Below are 22,848 nucleotides of genomic sequence, written 5' to 3'. Positions count from 1 at the left end.
GCCTGGGTAGGATAGTCATCTGAATCAGGGTTAGTTTGGCAGCTGGGGTGAAAGAGGAGCGATTTCGATAGAGGAAACCAAGTCTAGATTTAACTTGCGGCTTTGATATGTGTTGAGAGGAGGACAGTGTGCCATCTAGCCATACTCCCAAGTACTTGTATGATGTGACTACCTGAAGCTCTAAACCCTCAGCAACCAGGGATATAAACCGCAACAAGGGAATTTCTACACACTCTCCCCTTTGTTGCTGTTATTGTCACTGAGACAATATGTGAAGGACCTTCTTTCCACGCTCTTAAAAACTATAAGCTATTCTGTCTTTTATGATCTTATTATTTTACATGTTCCATTTAATTCTAAATCAACGCTTGTATCTGGAGCTATAGTTGTCTGTGCAGTTCAATAAATCCTAGTTTGTTTCGATGACTATCACCTCTTAGCCCATATACCAAGACACCCCACCAGCATACTAAAGCCTTAACCACCACAGGAAGAGTGAGGCATATGCCATATAACAGGCTTGGACCTCCCATAACAGTCCGATCATCATTTACACTATACATTGTACAATATAGTACCAAACAGTGCAATCAGCAGGGTCTACACTGACGAGTTACAGTGACTTGGTCTACACTGACGAGTTACAGTGACTTGGTCTACACTGACGAGTTACAGTGACTTGGTCTACACTGACGAGTTACAGGGACTTGGTCTACACTGACGAGTTACAGTGACTTGGTCTACACTGACGAGTTACAGGGACTTGGTCTACACTGACGAGTTACAGGGACTTGGTCTACACTGACGAGTTACAGGGACTTGGTCTACACTGACGAGTTACAGGGACTTGGTCTACACTGACGAGTTACAGGGACTTGGTCTACACTGACGAGTTACAGGGACTTGGTCTACACTGACGAGTTACAGTGACTTGGTCTACACTGACGAGTTACAGTGACTTGGTCTACACTGACGAGTTACAGGGACTTGGTCTACACTGACGAGTTACAGTGACTTGGTCTACACTGACGAGTTACAGGGACTTGGTCTACACTGACGAGTTACAGGGACTTGGTCTACACTGACGAGTTACAGGGACTTGGTCTACACTGACGAGTTACAGGGACTTGGTCTACACTGACGAGTTACAGGGACTTGGTCTACACTGACGAGTTACAGGGACTTGGGGCCTCCCTACCTACACCTCTCCCCCCTGGTTCCCTTGTTATGTGGGACACCTCTCCCCCCTGGTTCCCTTGTTATGTGGGACACCTCTCCCCCCTGGTTCCCTTGTTATGTGGGACACCTCTCCCCCTGGTTCCCTTGTTATGGGGGACACCTCTCCCCCCCTGGTTCCCTTGTTATGTGGGACACCTCTCCCCCCTGATTCCCTTGTTATGTGGGACACCTCTCCCCCTGGTTCCCTTGTTATGGGGACACCTCTCCCCCTGGTTCCCTTGTTATGGGGGACACCTCTCCCCTCTGGTTCCCTTGTTATGGGGGACACCTCTCCCCCTGGTTCCCTTGTTATGGGGACACCTCTCCCCCTGGTTCCCTTGTTATGGGGGACACCTCTCCCCCTGGTTCCCTTGTTATGTGGGACACCTCTCCCCCTGGTACCCTTGTTATGTGGGACACCTCTCCCCCTGGTACCCTTGTTATGGGGGACACCTCTCCCCCTGGTTCCCTTGTTATGGGGGACACCTCTCCCCCTGGTTCCCTTGTTATGTGGGACACCTCTCCCCCTGGTTCCCTTGTTATGTGGGACACCTCTCCCCCTGGTTCCCTTGTTATGTGGGACACCTCTCCCCCTGGTTCCCTTGTTATGTGGGACACCTCTCCCCTGGTTCCCTTGTTATGTGGGACACCTCTCCCCCTGGTTCCCTTGTTATGTGGGACACCTCTCCCCCTGGTTCCCTTGTTATGTGGGACACCTCTCCCCCTGGTTCCCTTGTTATGTGGGACACCTCTCCCCCTGGTTCCCTTGTTATGTGGGACACCTCTCCCCCCTGGTTCCCTTGTTATGTGGGACACCTCTCCCCCTGGTTCCCTTGTTATGTGGGACACCTCTCCCCCATTGACGGGTGTATCTACTCTAGCATCACTGTGGCGTCTTCTCCTGCTCACACGCCGATGACTTCTAGATTGATGGATTAAACACTCGTGGAGGAAGGGTGTGAAATCTCATTAGATTTAGCAGTGTCTCAAGAACAACAACCTTCCAGATTACAAAATGAGACTTTCAGCCAAGTGGAAAGCAATTACCATCATCCTCAGTGCTTAGTTTTTTGCTGCGGTCTTTCCCCTTGTTCGTTCTTCACCAATTAAGTAGTGCTCCTCCATTATTTTAATTTAATATACGTCTAAGCATGTGTGCTATACAATTCTGCCACTTTTTCTTCTCTTTGTAAATGATGAGGACCGTGGAGGCTCTTTTGAAAAATGTTACTTAAGCAAGCTAGAGCTGATGCTGAAGAAACTCCAAAGAATTAAGATTAGCTTCTAAATGAAATCCTGCCCGGCTCTAAGCTGCTGGCATTTAGATTTCAGTTCGGTGTCCATGATAAGCAATCTTTTGATTTATTTTCTGGCAGGTGGTTCACTCCACACACCAAAGCATTCCACAGAATAGCTTTATCTTCTAAGAAGTTATTGGTGTGGGCTTTCTCATTGTATTGTAACAATGCTTTTATTGTGTTTTTTTATGATAGAAACTCCCACCTGAGCTGAACTTGCAGGAGCTGGAAGAGTACAGAGACCAGCTGAAGAGACAACAAGCAACGGTAAGTGAAGGAAAGGACATGAGCAGCACTGGGTCACTCACTCCCACAGATACTTCTCCCTGATTTGGTAATAGCTATTCCATTTATACTGTATCCATGCACTTCGAAGGCCAACATAACATTGTACGACAACATCTTTAGTGGTCAAAACAAGGACTTAAATAGTTCAGTACATTATATTGCTCTGCAACACCTGAATACAGAGAACATAGAACTGCAAAATCACCAATTCTATATCATTTCTGTTAACCCTGAGCTTATTGCTTCAGCCTGGGCATGCACACACCTGTGTTGCACAGTGGAGAAGTGCAGTCCCAGGTGGATATTGGCATGTTATATTCAGCAAGACTGCTTTACACCGCTATAGATACACCGTGATTAATAGTTAGTCACTGGTAGTGTTTCTGCTGCAGGCCCAAAGTATTATTAGTAATTATAAACTGGGTGGGTCGAGACCTGAATGCTGATTGGCTGACAGCCGTGGTATATCAGACCGTATACCACGGGTATGACAAAACATTTATTTTTTTACCTCTAATTACGTTGCTAACCAGTTTATAATAGCACTAAGGCATCTTGGGGGTTTGCCAATATACCACGACTAAGGTCTGTGTCCAGGCACTGTGATGCATGTGCATAATTTAAATTTAACTGGTCACGTCAGGTAAGAACAAATTCTTATTTACAATGACATCGTAGGAACAGTGCCTTGTTTGGGGGCAGAACGACAGATGTTTACTTTGTCAGCTCTGGGATTTGATCTAGCAACCTTTCGGTTACAGGCCCAACACTCTAACCACTAGGCTTACCTGCCACTCCAAGAAGAACAGTGGTATATTGGCCATATACCACACCCCGTCGTGCCTTATTGCTTAAAAAGAGCATCATCGCTATAGAGGTTCTCTGCAGGTCACCCAGGCCTGGAGGGCAGAGAGCTAGCCAGCAGAGGAACTATATCGGAATCCTTTTAGAAATATGCAACCCATATTCTCCCTCGATCCTCCTTCTCTTCCTGCATCCTCCCTTCCTCCCTGCCTCATCTTTCCCTCTGTACCTTCCTCGTCTCCATGAATGTGCTTACAATTGGCTCATTCATCCCCCTCCTCTCCCCTGTACCTATTCCCCAGGTCATTCCCCCGAAGTGTGCACTTGCATACTCCCTGTCATAGATTTAACAATGTAGGAAAATCAATGCTTACACCAATCTAATGCTTTTAAATTCATGATGTGGAGTGTGCAGCTGCACACTTTGGAAGAAGGGTAGAACATCTGGATCCTTCCCCTCTTTCTTCTTTCTCATCCTTCACTGTGACTCCCTCCCTAGCCTCCTTCTCCTGCTCTGCATTGTGTCTCACACAGCAGAGCTGTCTATTCAGGGAGCGAGGCAGGGCCAGAGCCATGATCCCTAGCGGTGGTAGGATGAAAGATGGAGGCCTCTGTGGACAGAACACTGACTGTCTGACAGAGCTCTTCAACAGAGCAGACAGCTGGCTGCCAGCCTTAGACCCCTAGGAGTCAATACCAGTACCAGAGGACCAGGGGCCTTATCAAGTCTTCTGCCTTACCCAGGCTGTGAATGACTAACCCGGCCTCAGATCACCTCGCCCCCACCCCTTAGGATGGAGATCATCGTATGCTGAATTCCAAGTCATCCCCTAGTTAAGCAAACGACCCCTAGACACTTCCTGTAGGTATGTACGGTAATAGCTCTATCCTGTCCTCTGATTGGTAAGGTGGAATTTTCACTGTATTGCTTACACACCTATCTGTTCCTTTCAAACAAATGCATAGGAGAAGGATGGTTTCTCCTCCATCACATATTCATAGCTTTGTATATAGACTTCCACTGTGCTACATTGTGTACATGCATAATTACATTCCCTATAGGATCTGAACTCTCTCTCTCTCTGATTGATAACTACCTATTGAGAGGGCCTCTCCATCCCTATGCGCTGATGTGAAATTGAATATTTCCCTCGCTGAGGCAGAGGAGTAGATACTGTACTGTAGATAGGAATGGTGCATCGATACATTCTATAGAACTTCTCCCTTAAATTAGTTCCATCCAAAACAAATGGGTGATTCCCCCCCAGTCTGGCAGAAGCTGTTGTAGAGAATGGCTGCTATATAGGGAGGTGGTGGAGGTTCGCTGTGTAATTGGCAGCTTTGACACATCTTTGGCTCAGGCTCATCTCTCAGTTAATTACTTGTCTGCTGTATGATTGTCATCCACTTTAGAGATGCCAGGAGCTCTGCTCTGACTGTAAGAGTGTAAAGTCTCTCTTTAACTTCTAGGATTCCTAGTATGTTGTCACTATGTTTCACCATAGGGGTGGTGCCAGGTTTTCTCCAAATGTGGCACTTGGCATTTAGGCCAAATAGTTACATTTTGGTTTCATCAGACCAGAGAAACTTGTTTCTCATGGTTCGAGTCCTTTAGGTGCCTTTTGGCAAACTCCAAGCAGGCTGTCGTGTCTTTTACTGAGCAGTGGCTTCCGTCTGGCCACTCTACCATAAAGTGCTGCTGAGATGGTTGTCCTTCTGGAAGGTTCTCCCATCTCCACAGAGGAGCTCTGTCAGTGACCATTGGTTTCTTGGTCACCTCCCTGACCAAAGCCATTCTCCCCCGATTGCTCAGTTTGGCCGGGCAGACAGTTCTAGGAAGAGTCTTGGTGGTTCTTGGTGTGTATTGATCCAGGTTTATTAGGAGGAGGAAGGGGCCGGCGGTGTGTATTGATCGAGGTGTATTAGGAGGAGGAAGCGGCCGGCAGTGTGTATTGGTCCAGGTGTATTAGGAGGAGGAAGGGGCCGGCGGTGTGTGTTGGTCCAGGTGTATTAGGAGGAGGAAGGGGCCGGCGGTGTGTGTTGGTCCAGGTGTATTAGGAGGAGGAAGGGGCCGGCGGTGTGTATTGGTCCAGGTGTATTAGGAGGAGGAAGGGGCCGGCGGTGTGTATTGGTCCAGGTGTATTAGGAGGAGGAAGGGGCAGGCGGTGTGTATTGGTCCAGGTGTATTAGGAGGAGGAAGGGGCCGGCAGTGTGTATTGGTCCAGGTGTATTAGGAGGAGGAAGGGCCCGGCGGTGTGTATTGGTCCAGGTGTATTAGGAGGAGGAAGGGGCAGGCGGTGTGTATTGGTCCAGGTGTATTAGGAGGAGGAAGGGGCAGGCGGTGTGTATTGGTCCAGCTCACTCATTGATATTGACCCAGGACTCTTCCTGGGTTTCATGCTCCGGTTGTGTCCTAAATGACATCCTATTCTCTGCACAGGACACTACTTTTGGGGAATAGGCTATGATATTATCCACCATATAGTCCAGGGACACTCAACTCTTACCTATGAGGTCACCTAGTGTCCCAGGTCTAAATCAGTCCCCGATTAGAGGGGAACAATAGCTGGCTTCCAGGTCCAGAGTTGAGTTTGAGGGATTTAGGTGATGTTATTCTATTTGGGATGTAGACAGTCTAATTGGCCACCATGTTTACTTAGCTGCTTGATATACAGTACATCACCATTGTCTGTCTCCCCTTAACAAACTATAGAATCCTCATTTGGTGCAGTACTGGTAAAGTAGGCTGGCTATGAAATCACTAGGGCTGGTGTTGTGCCATTTAGGTAATAAGAGAAATAGGACTTATCCACTTCACTCCCTGCCTCTCTGACACACTTAGCATCACAGACCTCAGATGGAACTCTCAAATCCTCAAAGAATGGATTTAGTACATGAGACAAATCAACATTTAGTTTTATTCAGGCAGTAAGGAAATGAGATGGGGAGACAGGCAGGTAGGATAAATAATGGAAAGGGTGGACATTTGAGTCCCGGTCTCCAATTGCGGTGGGTAGTTGTATGTGACAAATGAAATCAACATGTTCCTCAAATGAGTTGACATAGAAACGTCTCACTCAGTGTATGATTGAGAAATGTTAGGCTGCTGCAGTGGTATAGGCTAACGGGTATAGGCTAACTTAACGCCCACTGTTTCTGTCCAGCTTCATGGTCTCTACCTTTGGGCTACAAACCGTGGGTGATGACTGGTTGATTGTCTTTCTGAATTCGATGTGATTGGCTGTTGGCTTTTAGACCCCTAACTGCAGCTGGTGAAGAACACTTACAGTAGTCTGCGACCAAAATGGCACCCTACGCCATATGTAGTGAACTACTTTTGATCAGGACCCATAGGGCTCTGGTCTAAAGTAGTGCACACTATATAGTGAATAGGGTGCCATTTATTACTGCTACCCAGTAGTCTTTGCTGATTGACAGCTCTTAGCTAAAATACATGGGGCGTGAGGCCAGAAAATTGGGCTCTTAACTCCGCTCTGCATCCCAGTCAATTATATGTGAATTATACCTCGCTGTTGGGCTCTGTCAGATCACAGGTGATGGGCGGGCTAATCTGTGTGGTGGTGTGGGATCCTGCAGGTGATTGGGTCTTTTCCACACTGCTGCTTTTTGGTGATATGGACGTGTTTTTTGAATAAATTGTTTGAGTGAAGAGGAGAAGGGTCTCTGTACCAGGGATGAGCCCTTTCTCTGGATCCTAAATGGGACTGGTGTTGTGCTATAAGTGAAGTGACCCCTCACACTGAACCACTGCTATGCGTCTAAATATTTTGCTGTGCGATCTGTCATTTTAATTTAGGAGCACCTAATTTAGGAGCTTTATTACCTCAAATATTTTTCATTGTGCTGCCAGATTTCTTTGTGTGTGGCAACACACATGCTCCTTGTAAAAAGCATAGACTCCTGACACAGAATTAATTTCCCAAGCATGTACACACGCATGTACGCATCTTGCAGTCATCTTTGCGTTAGGTATGGTTTCTGTTTTTATTTATTTATTCTTTAAATATGGTTGATTTCAGAGGCTATCCCCTCCAACTCTCCATCTTACATTCATTATTTCACTCGTTCACTCACCCTCTCGCTCTCTCTCGCACGGACACACAGTTGAGCAAGCGAGTGTAGCAGCTGAACAGTCCGATCATCTGTTCTGTTCAGGGCTCCAGTTAGGTCCCTTACCCAACCCCCCCTCCGTACATCAATATATCAGCTCCCCCTCACTGTGGAGCTGTGTACTGAGCATCAATATATCAGCTCCCCCTCACTGTGGAGCTGTGTACTGAGCATCAATATATCAGCTCCCCCTCACTGTGGAGCTGTGTACTGAGCATCAATATATCAGCTCCCCCTCACTGTGGAGCTGTGTACTGAGCATCAATATATCAGCTCCCCCTCACTGTGGAGCTGTGTACTGAGCATCAATATATCAGCTCCCCCTCACTGTGGAGCTGTGTACTGAGCATCAATATATCAGCTCCCCCTCACTGTGGAGCTGTGTACTGAGCATCAATATATCAGCTCCCCCTCACTGTGGAGCTGTGTACTGAGCATCAATATATCAGCTCCCCCTCACTGTGGAGCTGTGTACTGAGCATCAATATATCAGCTCCCCCTCACTGTGGAGCTGTGTACTGAGCATCAATATATCAGCTCCCCCTCACTGTGGAGCTGTGTACTGAGCATCAATATATCAGCTCCCCCTCACTGTGGAGCTGTGTACTGAGCATCAATATATCAGCTCCCCCTCACTGTGGAGCTGTGTACTGAGCATCAATATATCAGCTCCCCCTCACTGTGGAGCTGTGTACTGAGCATCAATATATCAGCTCCCCCTCACTGTGGAGCTGTGTACCGAGCATCAATATATCAGCTCCCCTCACTGTGGAGCTGTGTACCGAGCATCAATATATCAGCTCCCCCTCACTGTGGAGCTGTGTACCGAGCATCAATATATCAGCTCCCCCTCACTGTGGAGCTGTGTACCGAGCATCAATATATCAGCTCCCCCTCACTGTGGAGCTGTGTACCGAGCATCAATATATCAGCTCCCCCTCACTGTGGAGCTGTGTACCGAGCATCAATATATCAGCTCCCCCTCACTGTGGAGCTGTGTACCGAGCATCAATATATCAGCTCCCCCTCACTGTGGAGCTGTGTACCGAGCATCAATATATCAGCTCCCCCTCACTGTGGAGCTGTGTACCGAGCATCAATATATCAGCTCCCCCTCACTGTGGAGCTGTGTACCGAGCATCAATATATCAGCTCCCCCTCACTGTGGAGCTGTGTACAGAGCATCAATATATCAGCTCCCCTCACTGTGGAGCTGTGTACCGAGCATCAATATATCAGCTCCCCCTCACTGTGGAGCTGTGTACCGAGCATCAATATATCAGCTCCCCCTCACTGTGGAGCTGTGTACCGAGCATCAATATATCAGCTCCCCCTCACTGTGGAGCTGTGTACCGAGCATCAATATATCAGCTCCCCCTCACTGTGGAGCTGTGTACTGAGCATCAATATATCAGCTCCCCCTCACTGTGGAGCTGTGTACTGAGCATCAATATATCAGTTCCCCCTCACTGTGGAGCTGTGTACTGAGCATCAATATATCAGCTCCCCCTCACTGTGAAGCTGTGTACTGAGCATCAATATATCATTATGTTCCTAGCTGTGTGTGTGTGTGTTATCCCTACTACAGCCTTGCCCTAAATGTGTTATAAGTCAGATGTTATCCACAACGTACTAGGTTATGTGTAGCTAGGTGGCAAGTCAGTCCCTTGTGTATTTATTGTGAGTATGTCGTGTTGTGCAGGTGTACAATCATGGTTTCTTCTACTGAGTAAATACCGCATGCTGTGTGAGAGGGTTGGCATGATTTAGTCCAGGGTTAAATTAACACAACCTGGTAGTTATTTCTACAACCTGGTAGTTATTTCTACAACCTGGTAGTTATTTCTACAACCTGGTAGTTAACCCAACCTGGTAGTTATTTCTACAACCTGGTAGTTATTTCTACAACCTGGTAGTTAACCCAACCTGGTAGTTATTTCTACAACCTGGTAGTTAACCCAACCTGGTAGTTAACCCAACCTGGTAGTTAACCCAACCTGGTAGTTAACCCAACCTGGTAGTTATTTCTACAACCTGGTAGTTATTTCTACAACCTGGTAGTTAACCCAACCTGGTAGTTAACCCAACCTGGTAGTTAACCCAACCTGGTAGTTATTTCTACAACCTGGTAGTTATTTCTACAACCTGGTAGTTAACCCAACCTGGTAGTTATTTCTACAACCTGGTAGTTATTTCTACAACCTGGTAGTTAACCCAACCTGGTAGTTATTTCTACAACCTGGTAGTTATTTCTACAACCTGGTAGTTAACCCAACGTGGTAGTTATTTCTACAACCTGGTAGTTATTTCTACAACCTGGTAGTTATTTCTACAACCTGGTAGTTAACCCAACCTGTTAGTTAACCCAACCTGTTAGTTAACCCAACCTGGTAGTTCACCCAACCTGGTAGTTCACCCAACCTGGTAGTTCACCCAACCTGGTAGTTCACCCAACCTGGTAGTTATTTCTACAACCTGGTAGTTATTTCTACAACCTGGTAGTTATTTCTACAACCTGGTAGTTAACCCAAACTGGTAGTTATTTCTACAACCTGGTAGTTATTTCTACAACCTGGTAGTTAACCCAAACTGGTAGTTATTTCTACAACCTGGTAGTTAACCCTACAACCTGGTAGTTATTTCTACAACCTGGTAGTTAACCCAACCTGGTAGTTATTTCTACAACCTGGTAGTTATTTCTGGTAGTTATTTCTACAACCTGGTAGTTATTTCTACAACCTGGTAGTTATTTCTACAACCTGGTAGTTAACCCAACCTGGTAGTTAACCCAACCTGGTAGTTATTTCTACAACCTGGTAGTTAACCCAACCTGGTAGTTAACCCAACCTGGTAGTTAACCCAACCTGGTAGTTATTTCTATAACCGGGTAGTTATTTCTACAACCTGGTAGTTATTTCTACAACCTGGTAGTTAACCCAACCTGGTAGTTAACCCAACCTACTCAACCTGGTAGTTAACCCAACCTGGTAGTTAACCCAACCTGGTAGTTAACCCAACCTGGTAGTTATTTCTACAACCGGGTAGTTATTTCTACAACCTGGTAGTTAACCCAACCTGGTAGTTAACCCAACCTGGTAGTTATTTCTATAACCTGGTAGTTATTTCTACAACCTGGTAGTTATTTCTGCAACCTGGTAGTTATTTCTTATTCCATTTCATCAATGCAACATTGACCTTTTGTGTCCTTTAGGCCTTGCTTCTCAGAAAACACCAATGAAGACTATGATACACACACTATTTGAATAATGGCAATGTTACATACAGTACAGCACATACTGTACCACACACAATAGGCTATTCTTAAGTAGCTAGTAGTAAAGTATAGATTTAATTCAGTCTCGGTGGAAAGTGTAGGCTAATTCAGTCTAGTAGTAAAGTGTAGGCTAATTCACTCTAGTAGTAAAGTGTAGGCTAATTCACTCTAGTAGTAAAGTGAAGGCTAATTCAGTCTAGTAGTAAAGTGAAGGCTAATTCAGTCTAGTAGTAAAGTGAAGGCTAATTCAGTCTAGTAGTAAAGTGAAGGCTAATTCAGTCTAGTAGTAAAGTGAAGGCTAATTCAGTCTAGTAGTAAAGTGAAGGCTAATTCAGTCTAGTAGTAAAGTGAAGGCTAATTCAGTCTCGTAGTAAAGTGTAGGCTAATTCAGTCTAGTAGTAAAGTGAAGGCTAATTCAGTCTAGTAGTAAAGTGAAGGCTAATTCAGTCTAGTAGTAAAGTGTAGGCTAATTCAGTCTAGTAGTAAAGTGTAGGCTAATTCAGTCTCGTAGTAAAGTGTAGGCTAATTCAGGCTCTGTTTGATCAACAATACAGATATTCCACATTGTGAGAATCCTCTTGGTTAAAGACTTATGTTATAGATAGACACCAAAGCCCTCTATTCTTTTCTCCATGCTCTACCATAGTACGATAACCGTGTCTCTCAGGTGGGGCGGCATTTACAAGCGTCTGACCGGGTTATTTTTTTTGTGTCCTTGCTCTGTAGGTTTCCAAAAAAGTTGCCGATCTTATCCTGGAAAAACAGCCGTCCTACGTTAAGGTATGTTTTCTTCATTCTTTTTCCTTCCTCCTTTCCTTACACTGTATACATTTTCAAAGTCTCACTCAAACTCTTCCGGTGTTTATTTTTCGCTGATTGATATCAACTCACAATCAGTCATGCCAAAGGAGGTAATGTGGAATATACCGGCATTACCATTACGGGGCGGCAGGTAGAGCTAGTGGTTAGAACGTTGGGCCAGTAACCGAAAGGTTGCTGGTTAAATAAAAAAAGATATACGACTGCATTTGCCTTATAGGTTGTTTAGCAACAAAAACATGCTCAACTATGGGGCAAAACTGACAGTTGGCTGACAACATGTAAACTATATTTCATCTCCAATTTTTATTGAAAATATAAAGTTGCACTTCTTGTCTCTCAAATACAATCAGTTGTTGGTTAGCTAGTAAATTTGAGCCATAGACGTGACATCAGTCAAATCGCCTCAAAACAAGGCATGGTATCAAGAACAAGGTCAAACGAACTGAAACGAGCCACCTACGATTCCCAACAAGGCATCGTTTTCCTAACGTTCTCAGCCAAACCCGTCTTAGTAAAACATGACTCAACGTAGGTGATGACTGTCAGTGACTGCTACTGAAGACAATCTCAAGCTATACATCTAATCAGGGCCGGTTGGCTGACATTGTCTGTCGTGACTTGTGGATGTGCGAGTGAGTAAGTGTGTATCCCCTCGCTAAAGCAATCAGTTATTTTGTGTTTGGTTCAAAGCCTCAGCCAAGGACAGGAGGGAGGTGAGAGGGAGGGAGAAGTCTGAAAAAGCGTGTGTAGTTGGGCGTCTATCCTCATGCTCCTCTTAGTTGGAGCTCTTTCAGATGTGTACGAGGTGTTCACGGTCGGACAGGAAACAACTTTGATCAGGCCAACTGGGGATTCATACCTGTCAGGACGTGCACCACAGCTGAATGGTTTAGTTAGTATTAGGGCTGACCCCATTTAGTTGATTGTTTGGTCGATAGGCTGTTGGTCGACCAAGATTTTTAGTCGAGCAGTAGCAAAAAAAATACAAATAATTATGGTACCGGTCTGATTGGCGCCTGTCTGAGTGGACTGATGCATTGTGGAGGCCTTGGCGATGGCACAGTCTATCAGTCTAAGACGTGCTACTGAAATTGTATATGGATGGTTATATTACATAGGAACAATGGTGCAACACAATACAAATACTATTATTTTATAACGGATGCGCTTTCTCCCGCGTCGGATAGTGGTTGCTGTCCGCGGTTCTGAAACAGATCAGTGCGCTGTTGAATTGAAGCCTTTTCCTAGACCATGTTGCTATGTGCATAATAGCAAAGTTAACCAGCATATTGGTGTTGAGAACAATGAGGCAGATACAGCAGCAGAATGAGGAGATGAGAAAACAGCCCTTGTCTTATTGTCTAAGAAAATTGAGGAGAGAGGAAACCCCAACTTAATTAGGTCTATAATCAATAGCCTAACTGTTAAATGTGCCTGGCTTTATAAATCATCAATATATCTACAGAAATAAGACATCCTGCTTCTTTTGAGCGTTTAATCGCCTACTGATTCCGTGAGCACCAAGCCTTGAGCTTGAGCACCAAGCCTTGAGCTTGAGCACCAAGCCTTGAGCTTAATCTTTGCTATGCTGCAATAAAGGCTTTATACTTTATTTATGTTAGACCAGCCTCACTGGTTTTATTTATATATTTTTTTAGTGTTTACTTCTTGTTATTATTAAGATCATATTTATAATAATACTAAGTCATGTCATTATCAGTAGGCTTAGTATAGCAGCCTTCTAAACTCAGCGAAACACCAGCAAAACACCAAATTCCACGTCAACAGTGAGGAGGCGACTCCGGGATGCTGGCCTTCTAGGCAGAGTTCCTCTGTCCAGTGTCTGTTCTATTTGCCCATCTTATTCTTTTCTTTTTATTTACCAGTCTGAGATATGTATTTTTCTTTGCAACTCTACCTAGAAGGCCAGCATCCCAGAGTCACCTCTTCACTGTTGATGTTGATACTGGTGTTTTGCGGGTCCTATTTAATGGAGCTGCCAGTTGAGGACTTGTGAGGCAGGTACTATTTAATGAAGCTGCCAGTTGTGGACTTGTTAGGCACTCTAATGTACTTGTCCTCTTGCTCAGTTGTGCACCGGGGCCTGCCAATCCTATTTTCTATTCTGGTTGTAGCCAGTTTGCGCTCTTCTGTGAAGGGATTAGTACACAGCGTTGTACGAGATCTTCAATTTCTTGCCATTTTCTCGCATGGAATAGCCTTCATTTCTCAGAACAAGAATAGACTGACGAGTTTCAGAAGAAAGGTCTTTTTTCTGGACATTTTGAGCCTGTAATCAAACCCACAAATGCTGATGCTCCAGATACTCAACTAGTTTAAAGAAGGCCAGTTTTATTGCGTCTTTAATCAGACAACAGTTTTCAGCTGTGTTAACATAATTGCTAAATAGTTTTCTAGTGATGAATTAGCCTTTTAAAATGATACACTTGGATTAGCTAACAAAACGTGCCATTAGAACACAGGAGTGATGGTTGCTGATAATGGGCCTCTGTACGCCTATGTAGATATTCCATTAAAAATCTGCCGTTTCCAGCTACAATCGTCATTTACAACATTAACAATGTCTACACTGTATTTCTGATAAATTTGATGTTATTTTCATGGACAAAAAATTCACTTTTCTTTCAAAAACCAGGACATTTCAAACTTTTGAACAGTAGTGGATGTAGCCTAGCTAAGCTATAAATAAGCAAAAAGGCCTGAGGGGTTTGAGGTATATGGCTAATATACCATGACTAAGGGCTGGTCTTAAGCATGTCGCAGTGTGGAGTACCTGGATACAGTTGTGGTATATTGGTCATATACCGCAAACCCCTAGGTGGGGTGGCAGGGTAGCCTAGTGGTTAGAGCATTGGACTAGAGGTTGCACCGAGAGGTTGCAAGTTCAAATCCCCGAGCTGACAAGGTACAAAATCTGTCGTTCTGCCCCTGAACAGGCAGTTAACCCACTGTTCCTAGGCCGTCATTGAAAATAAGAATTTGTTCTTAACTGACTTGCCTAGTAAAATAAAGGTAAAATAAAATAAATAAAATAAAATAAATTCAACTGGTTACCAATGTACAGTAATTACAATGCATTCGGAATGTATTCAGACCCCTTCACTTTTTCCACATTTTGTTACGTTACTTATTCTAAAATGGATTAAATAGTTTTTCCCCCATCAATCTGCACACAATACCCCATAATGACAAAACCCTGAAATATAACATTTGCATAAGTATTGAGACTCTTTAGACCCTGCACCTTTGGCAGTGATTACAGCCTTCATGGGTATGATGCTTGGCACACCTCTATTTGGGGAGTTTCTCCCATTCTTCTCTGCAAATAATCTCGAGCTCTGTCAGGTTGGATAGGGAGTGTCGCTGCAAAGCTATTTTCGGGTCTCCAGAGATGTTCGATCGGGTTCATGTCCGGGCTCTGGCTGGGCCACTCAAGGACATTCAAAGACTTGTCCCGAAGCCACTCCTGCGTTGTTTTGGCTGTGTGCTTTGGGTCGTTGACCTGTTGGAAGGTGAAGCTTCACCTCAGAGGTCCTGAGCGCTCTGGAGCAGGTTTTCATCAACGATCTCTCTGTACTTTTCTCTGTTAATCTTTCCCTTGTTTCCTGACTAGTCTCCCAGTCCCTACCGCTGAAAAACATCCTCACAGCATGATGCTGCCACCATGCTTCACTGGTATTGGCCAGGTGAAGAGCGGTGCCTGGTTTTCTCCAGATGTGACGCTTGGCATTCAGGCCAAAGAGTTTAATATTGGTTTCATCAGACCAGAGAATTCTGTTTCTCATGTTCAGTTTTTAGGGGCCTTTTTGCAAACTCCAAGCGGGCTGTCATGTGGCTTTTATTGAGGAGTGGCTTCCGTCTGGCCACTCTACCATAAAGGCCTGATTGGTGGAGTGCTGCAGAGATGGTTGTCCTTCTGGAAGATTATCCCATCTCCACAGAGGAACTCTGGAGCTCTGTCAGTGGCCATCTTGGTCTCCTCCCTTGGTCTTGCTGATGAGTCTAAAAATTATTTTAATCCATTTTAGAATAAGGCTCTAACGTATCAAAATGTGGAAAAAGCCATGTGGTGTTAATACTTTCCGAATTTTATCTGGTGAAGTGTATAACACAATTTCTAGATTGTTGAAAGTTTCCAAGAATACAGCGGTCTCCATCATTGGAAAATTTAAAACATAGGGAACTACCCAGACTGTGCAACCGGCCAAGAAAGACCTTGGTCAGGTAGGTAACCAAGAACCCAATGACCACTCTGACAGAACTACACAGTTCCTTTGCTGAAATGGTTGAACCTGCCAGAAGGACAAGAGTCTCTACAGCACTTCAGCAATTTGGGCTTCATGGGAGAGTAGCCAGACAGAACCCACTCCTGAGAAAAAGGCGCATGACGTGAAAGACTCAGAGCATAAGATAAAAAAAGATGTGGTCTGATTTAAACAAATTTTACTCTGGTCTGAATGTGAAGCGCAATGCAAAGTGCAATGTCTGGAGAAAGACAGGCACAGCTCATCATTGAATGGAGCCAAATCCTTGATGACAACCTGCTTCAGAGTGCAAACGACCTTAGACTGGGGCTAAGATTTACATTCCAACAAGACAATGACTCCAAGCATACAGCCAAAGCAATGCTTGAATGGCTTGAGAACTAATGGGGAAGTCCTTGACTGGCCCAGCCAAACCCCAGACTTGAATATCACTGTAAATCCGTGGGAAGACTTGAAGATTGCTGTTCACTGCCTCTCCCCATGTAACTTAACAGAGCTTGAGAAAATCTTCCAGGAATAATGGGAGAAAATCCCCAAATCCAGATGTGCAAAACTGACACAGACATACCCAAGACGACTCAAAGCTGTAATCTCCGCCAAAGGTACTTCAATGTGAAAACTTATGTAAATAAAGATATTTCTGACATTGATTTTCAAGAAATGTGCTAACATTTGTTCACTTTTATATCGTTTGATTGGCTATGTATAGCCTAGCTATGCTATAATATATAGTTTGTATGGATATATATATAGCCTAGCTATCCTAAAATATTACATGGTTATTATATAGATTCTATGGCTATATATACTCTAGCTATGCTATAATATTATATACTTGTATGGCTGTGTATAGCCTAGCTATGCTATAATATTATATAGGTGTTATATAGTTTGTATAGCGATTAGTAGCCTAGCTATGCTATAATATTATACAGGTATTATATATTGTTTGTATGGCGCTATACAGCCTACCTATGACGTAATATTATATTGTTTGTGTGGCGATATGTAGTCTAGCTATAATATTTAGGTATATCGTTTGTATGGCGATATGTAGTCTAGCTATAATATTTAGGTATATCGTTTGTATAGCGATATGTAGTATAGGTATTATATAATTTGTATGGTGATATGTAGTCTAGCTATAATATTATATAGGTATTATATAATATAATTTGTATAGTGATATGTAGTCTAGCTATAATATTATATAATTTGTATAGTGATATGTAGTCTAGCTATAATATAATTTGTATAGTGATATGTAGTCTAGCTATAATATTATATAATATAATTTGTATAGTGATATGTAGTCTAGCTATAATATTTAGGTATTATGTCATGTGTCTGGCGATATGTAGTATAGGTATTATATAATTTATATGGCGATATGTAGTATAGGTATTATATTATGTAATTTGTATAGTGATATGTAGTCTAGCTATAATATAATTTGTATAGTGATATGTAGTCTAGCTATAATATTATATAGGTATTGTATAATATCATTTGTATAGTGATATGTAGTCTAGCTATAATATAATATAATTTGTATTGTGATATGTAGTCTAGCTATAATATAATATAATTTGCATAGAGATATGTAGTCTAGCTATAATATTATATAATATAATTTGTATAGTGATATGTGGTCTAGCTATAATATTATATAGGTATTATGTCATGTGTATGGCGATATGTAGTATAGGTATTATATAATTTATATGGCGATATGTAGTATAGGTATTATATTATGTAATTTGCATAGAGATATGTAGTCTAGCTATAATATTATATAATATAATTTGTATAGTGATATGTAGTCTAGCTATAATATTTAGGTATTATGTCATGTGTATGGCGATATGTAGTATAGGTATTATATTATATAATTTGCATAGAGATATGTAGTCTAGCTATGATATTATATAGGTACTATATGTTTGTATGGAGATATGTAGTCTAGCTATGCGTGATAGTAAGTAATGAGGATATAGTCTAGATGTAGATTAATGGCATGTGGTGAGAGCAGTTTGACCCCCCCACTGTCCTGCTGCTGTAGCTTGTCCTGAGTGGATTCTGCTCTTCCCCCTGTGGGGATAGCCAGACGTAAAGGTCAGGGTCGTGGTTAGGCCGACACCCCGGACACCTGCAGTCACACTGAAGCAGCGGGTGCCACATTTATCATGACCGGTACTGCCAGCCCATTCACCCGTGATGTGTTCTGTGTGTTTCAGCCTCTCCAGTCAATACTGAATCAACAGTGTGATGTTAGGGGATCCATGGTAACTGTCAGTTTAAGTCTCAGGCTAAGGAAAGATTGCTTGACGTGTCATTTTGCCCTCCTAGTCGCCCTTTGAGAGTGGCTAGGAGGTCTGTTAAAGCCGTGAGGTGTTGGCTGAACCTTATCCTCGGCTCCAGATGTGATGGAGCCATCACAGCTTGATATATAGTTGAACGACCTTGATTGGTGATGTAAAATGGGAGCTGCCCTAACGCGATGCTTATCGGCCAACTTAAAACAGAAGCCCTATAATTGAGTTGCCAAACTAGCCAATGTCTGAGAGAGCGGGAGATTGTCAGGGAGAAAGAGATTGGTACCAGAGTCATAGCCTGTATCCTAATGAATTACCCCCCGATATGTTGTCAGGTAATACAATGCTGACAAAGGAATGAAATGGACTTGGACAGTTGTTTTTCACTATTTTTCGGTGCGAGCACTTACCCGCCATAGATGTTGCTATTAGTGATTTGTCTTCCCTGTTGGTGCTGTGGCCCTCACCAACAGGCTATCGGGCTCATGGGGAGTAATAGACTTTGCATTGAGTCGGTCACTGCACCTTCCATCAATGACCTGTAATACTAATAACTGCACTATACTGCATTAGCACTATGTACACCTCTGAACAGCACTATGTGCTCTATTCCTCCCTCTTCATCTATAGATACAGGTAACTGACAATAATGTTAACTGTTGAGTAGTTGAGGGATACAAAGTGTATTAAAAGCAGGTGCTTACACCGGTGTGGTCCGGAGTTGATTAAGCAATTAACATCCCATCATGCTTAGGGTCATGCATAAAATAAAGTAAATGGTTTTATGTTGACTGTATTTATATTGTGTATGTTGACTGTGTGTCTGTATTCTGTCTGTAGATTGTCTACTGTTGGCAGCACCTGTGTAAATGTAATTGGCCAAAAAAGTGTGAACTGAGCAGCTAGCTACTTTGAACTGTAATTAAACATGATCTCTCGCCCTTCTTGGAGGGTAGATTGGAGAACGGAGTGTGTATGTGTGTGCTGTTTTTGATTGCAGACACATTTTTCTGAGCAGTCACATTTCCCCCCACAACCATTTATTTGAATGGGACAGGATCCAGTGTGTAGTTAGTGTGTTGGGGGCGGTGGCATGAATATAGAACAGTTACTCTGTCCAAACATCTCAAACGGCCCACCCGGCGTGATCAGTTCTATGAGAAACAGTGACATACACTCTGAATGGGACAGGATCCAGTGTGTAGTTAGTGTGTTGGGGGCGGTGGCATGAATATAGAACAGTTACTCTGTCCAAACATCTCAAACGGCCCACCCGGCGTGATCAGTTCTATGAGAAACAGTGACATACACTCTGAATGACCTAAAATGGTGAATCCCGTATTGGTCTTTCAGTCAGTCCAACCCAAGCTGTACTGTGCAGTAGCCTAATAGTAGGCTTACTATTGAAACGTAAGTTATAGAACATACGTTTTTGTTGTTTTTATAACTCAACAACAATGGTTGAACCACATCAGGATACCATTTTTGAGGTCTTGGGAAAATCTAAGAAATGACTTTTTTTTACCCTTTTAATTCAAGTGTGCAGACACCTAGCTCTGTTGTTTGGTTAGCTGTTTCTGTCACATGAGATGGAGATTTCAAAAGAAATGACCTCTGGATTGACGCATATATTCATGATATCATTCTGACTGGTTGGGATAGGCTACTTTGTAGCTAGTAAACATTTTAATAGAGAAGGTTGTTGGGAAAGCCTTTCCATCTACCAGAAGACGGTTAGGTCTATCATTAGCATCACTATATTGTTCCTGTTCCTTAATTGTTTGAAACCTGGACGTTTTACTTCCTATTATGACGTGTGTCTTAGCTTGCTTCAAAGCAGCCTATAGCCAAAATCCCACCATAGGCCTACTGCCGTGTGCACATTGCTGTGCCTAAAATGTGAAGAAATAATTAAAATGTTTAACCTGAACATTCTGATCTGTTCCATCTGTCTTATTAATTGATACGGCGTGTACTTCCACCACACTACTTTGATACATTTCAGTGGGCATTAAGAAGTGAGTATACGTAATGCCCACTGAAAAATAAGTATGCTGTGTGTACCTGGGTATACCCTCCACTACACCACTGGGATGCAGTTCACCACTTTTAGGAGTACAGCCGAATGGTGAACAGCCCGTCGAGTGTCATTTGCTTCCCATCAAATCTCATCTTCCATTTCCACCCAGGTCTTGGGTCGCTTGAGAAATGTAGTATTGCCACTTCTACCTATATCATAGTATTCTGAGGGGTTGAATTGGCCTTTTGCACCACTGTGTTTTTAGAAGCTACAGGATCTGCTTGGGGCGGTTAGAGCGTTGGGCCAGTAACTGAAAGGTTGCTAGGTCAAATCCCAGAGCTGACAAGGTAAAAATCGGTCATTCTGCCCCTGAACAAGGCAGTTAACCCACTGTTCCTAGGCCGTCATTGTAAATTAGAAATTGTTCTTAACTGACTTGCCTAGTTAAACAAAGGTTAAACAAATCAAATAAAACATCTGCTGCTGTGGTTGTCAGCTCGCTAACAGACAGGTTTACTCCTGGGAGGATGGGAGATAGGGCAGAGGTCATGTGTTAATCGCCAGGCTGCTGTGTGTGTCTCTGTAACCCGATGGGGATGTTCTATCAGATCTGCTGGATCAGCTAGATAGATGTGTCTCCAAACAGAGGTATAAATGGTTAGAAAGATGTGTAAACTCTATAGTAGAGACCCCTTGTCGTGTGTCTCAGCCATTCTAGCGCAAAGGGCTGTGAACGGACCGGGCGTTGGGCTACGGCTTCCATTTGCTCAGTCAGGAAGTACATTTTAGGTGTGTGTGTGATAGGTTTCTGCTGTTTTTCTGTATTTAGCTTGCATTCCACACACACTGCTTCTTTCACAGACACAAATTATACCACTGAAAACTCAATTGTCATGCTAGGAAGTTTTCTGATGATTCATTGGACTTAAGGCCTTAACCTTGTCTGCCATTGGGGTGCAGGCGAGACCCGAGAGCTGTAGCTAGCTTCAGGTTTTACAATGGGATTTCGGGCCACTGGCCTGGGTATTAGCGAGAAACTTGGCTTACTGGTCGGTCTCACTAATGATGCGACTGTGCCGCGGTGAGTCACTAGTTCTTAATTCTCAGTGACTCAGCAGAGCTGCCACTCCGCCCTTTGGGCAAGGGCACGTCCAAGGACACTATTTGTTCAGCATTACTAATGCATGTTGTTTAACTTGCTCTGAAAATACTACATTCATACTGTTCAACTACAGCAACTCTATTGCTCATCATGTAAGGCCTACTATACTGCATAAGGGTTATTTGATCTTGTACACATTTGCAGCTAAAAGCTGAATTGTTTTTTCAGAAGAAAAGGTTGAGACGGGTTGAAAAATGAAGTGTCTAGTCAGCCTCAGAGGCTGATTCTGTTGGCAACACGGATCTGCATTATGTTTGATGGTGTATGGTCATTCAGTTGATCTGGGAGAGGTTAGTTTGGGTACAGCCTGAGTCGTGTCCACTTGCATGTAGCAGTAGGCCTTATGTCCCTCACTTCATGAGGTTAACAGCATCCATGCCCTTAAACTAGGAGTTGTTTGTGACTTGTTTTATGTCAACTGATCAAGCCAGCCAGGAGGCTATTCTCTATCCAGTTTGAATGTGATTGTTTGTTTAGACGTCTGTTCTGACGTAAGAGCCGTTTCTCTGTTTGCCCCTCTTTATCTACTGTGCTGAATCAATTTTCCACCTCGTATTCCCTCACCAAATAGTTGTTTTTAACATGACAGTATTCTTTGTACTTACATTGATGTACATTCTGTAAAACTTGAATAAAAATACATACATACAAAAAAAAAACATGACAGGGTGTGTTGTCTTTCTCTGACGGCTGCCTCTTTGAGTCTTTGACCAGCCCCAATAATGTTCGCCTAAGATGAGGTTAGTTAGCGTGCGCTCTCACCTCAAGGCGATGACAGCTGGCTCTTCAAAAAACAAGTCAGAATATCACTATTCAGTGACTCCACAGTAGCTGAGGGCATGTTCATTCTTTGAGAGGTCGTTGTTGGGTTGGCCTTTTCCATGTAAAACCACTCATTTCCTCTTTCCATTACAGAACTCCTCCATTTCTTTCTGAATGTTTGTGTTTTTGATATTATGACACACTCATGCACAAACACACACTTTAGGGTTGATATGTTGAAGCCTTTGCCAGTGAGGCACTGGTACTGAATAGAGACAATGGATGGAGGAGAATGTGGTGTGGTGTTTTCTCATGGGTCACAGTGGGGTGCGCAAGAGAAAATGAAGAACGTTTCGTACCCTGTGTGGGGGAATGATTCTCCCTGATTCACCCCATTAGTGACAGATGGGGCTCACAGGAAACTGGAGCAGATGAGACAATTCAACTGACTTTAAAAGTTACAGTGAC

General features: G+C 43.5%; 1 protein-coding gene across 2 annotated transcripts in view; it reads left to right on the top strand.

The window, feature by feature from the left end:
* Positions 1 to 22,848, top strand: part of LOC115131317 (VPS50 EARP/GARPII complex subunit) — a 222,829-nt gene that overhangs the window by 19,505 nt on the left and 180,476 nt on the right. For both annotated transcript variants that reach the window (XM_029662931.2, XM_029662930.2), the window contains exons 4-5: positions 2,712 to 2,783; positions 11,740 to 11,793. In XM_029662931.2, the coding sequence (XP_029518791.1) occupies positions 2,712 to 2,783; positions 11,740 to 11,793 (126 nt within the window). The remainder of the gene's footprint in view (positions 1 to 2,711; positions 2,784 to 11,739; positions 11,794 to 22,848) is intronic.

This window comes from Oncorhynchus nerka, linkage group LG7, assembly GCF_034236695.1.
Source record: "Oncorhynchus nerka isolate Pitt River linkage group LG7, Oner_Uvic_2.0, whole genome shotgun sequence".
Classification (NCBI taxonomy): Eukaryota; Metazoa; Chordata; class Actinopteri; order Salmoniformes; family Salmonidae; genus Oncorhynchus; species Oncorhynchus nerka.
This window is presented reverse-complemented; position numbering and strand designations above follow the sequence as displayed.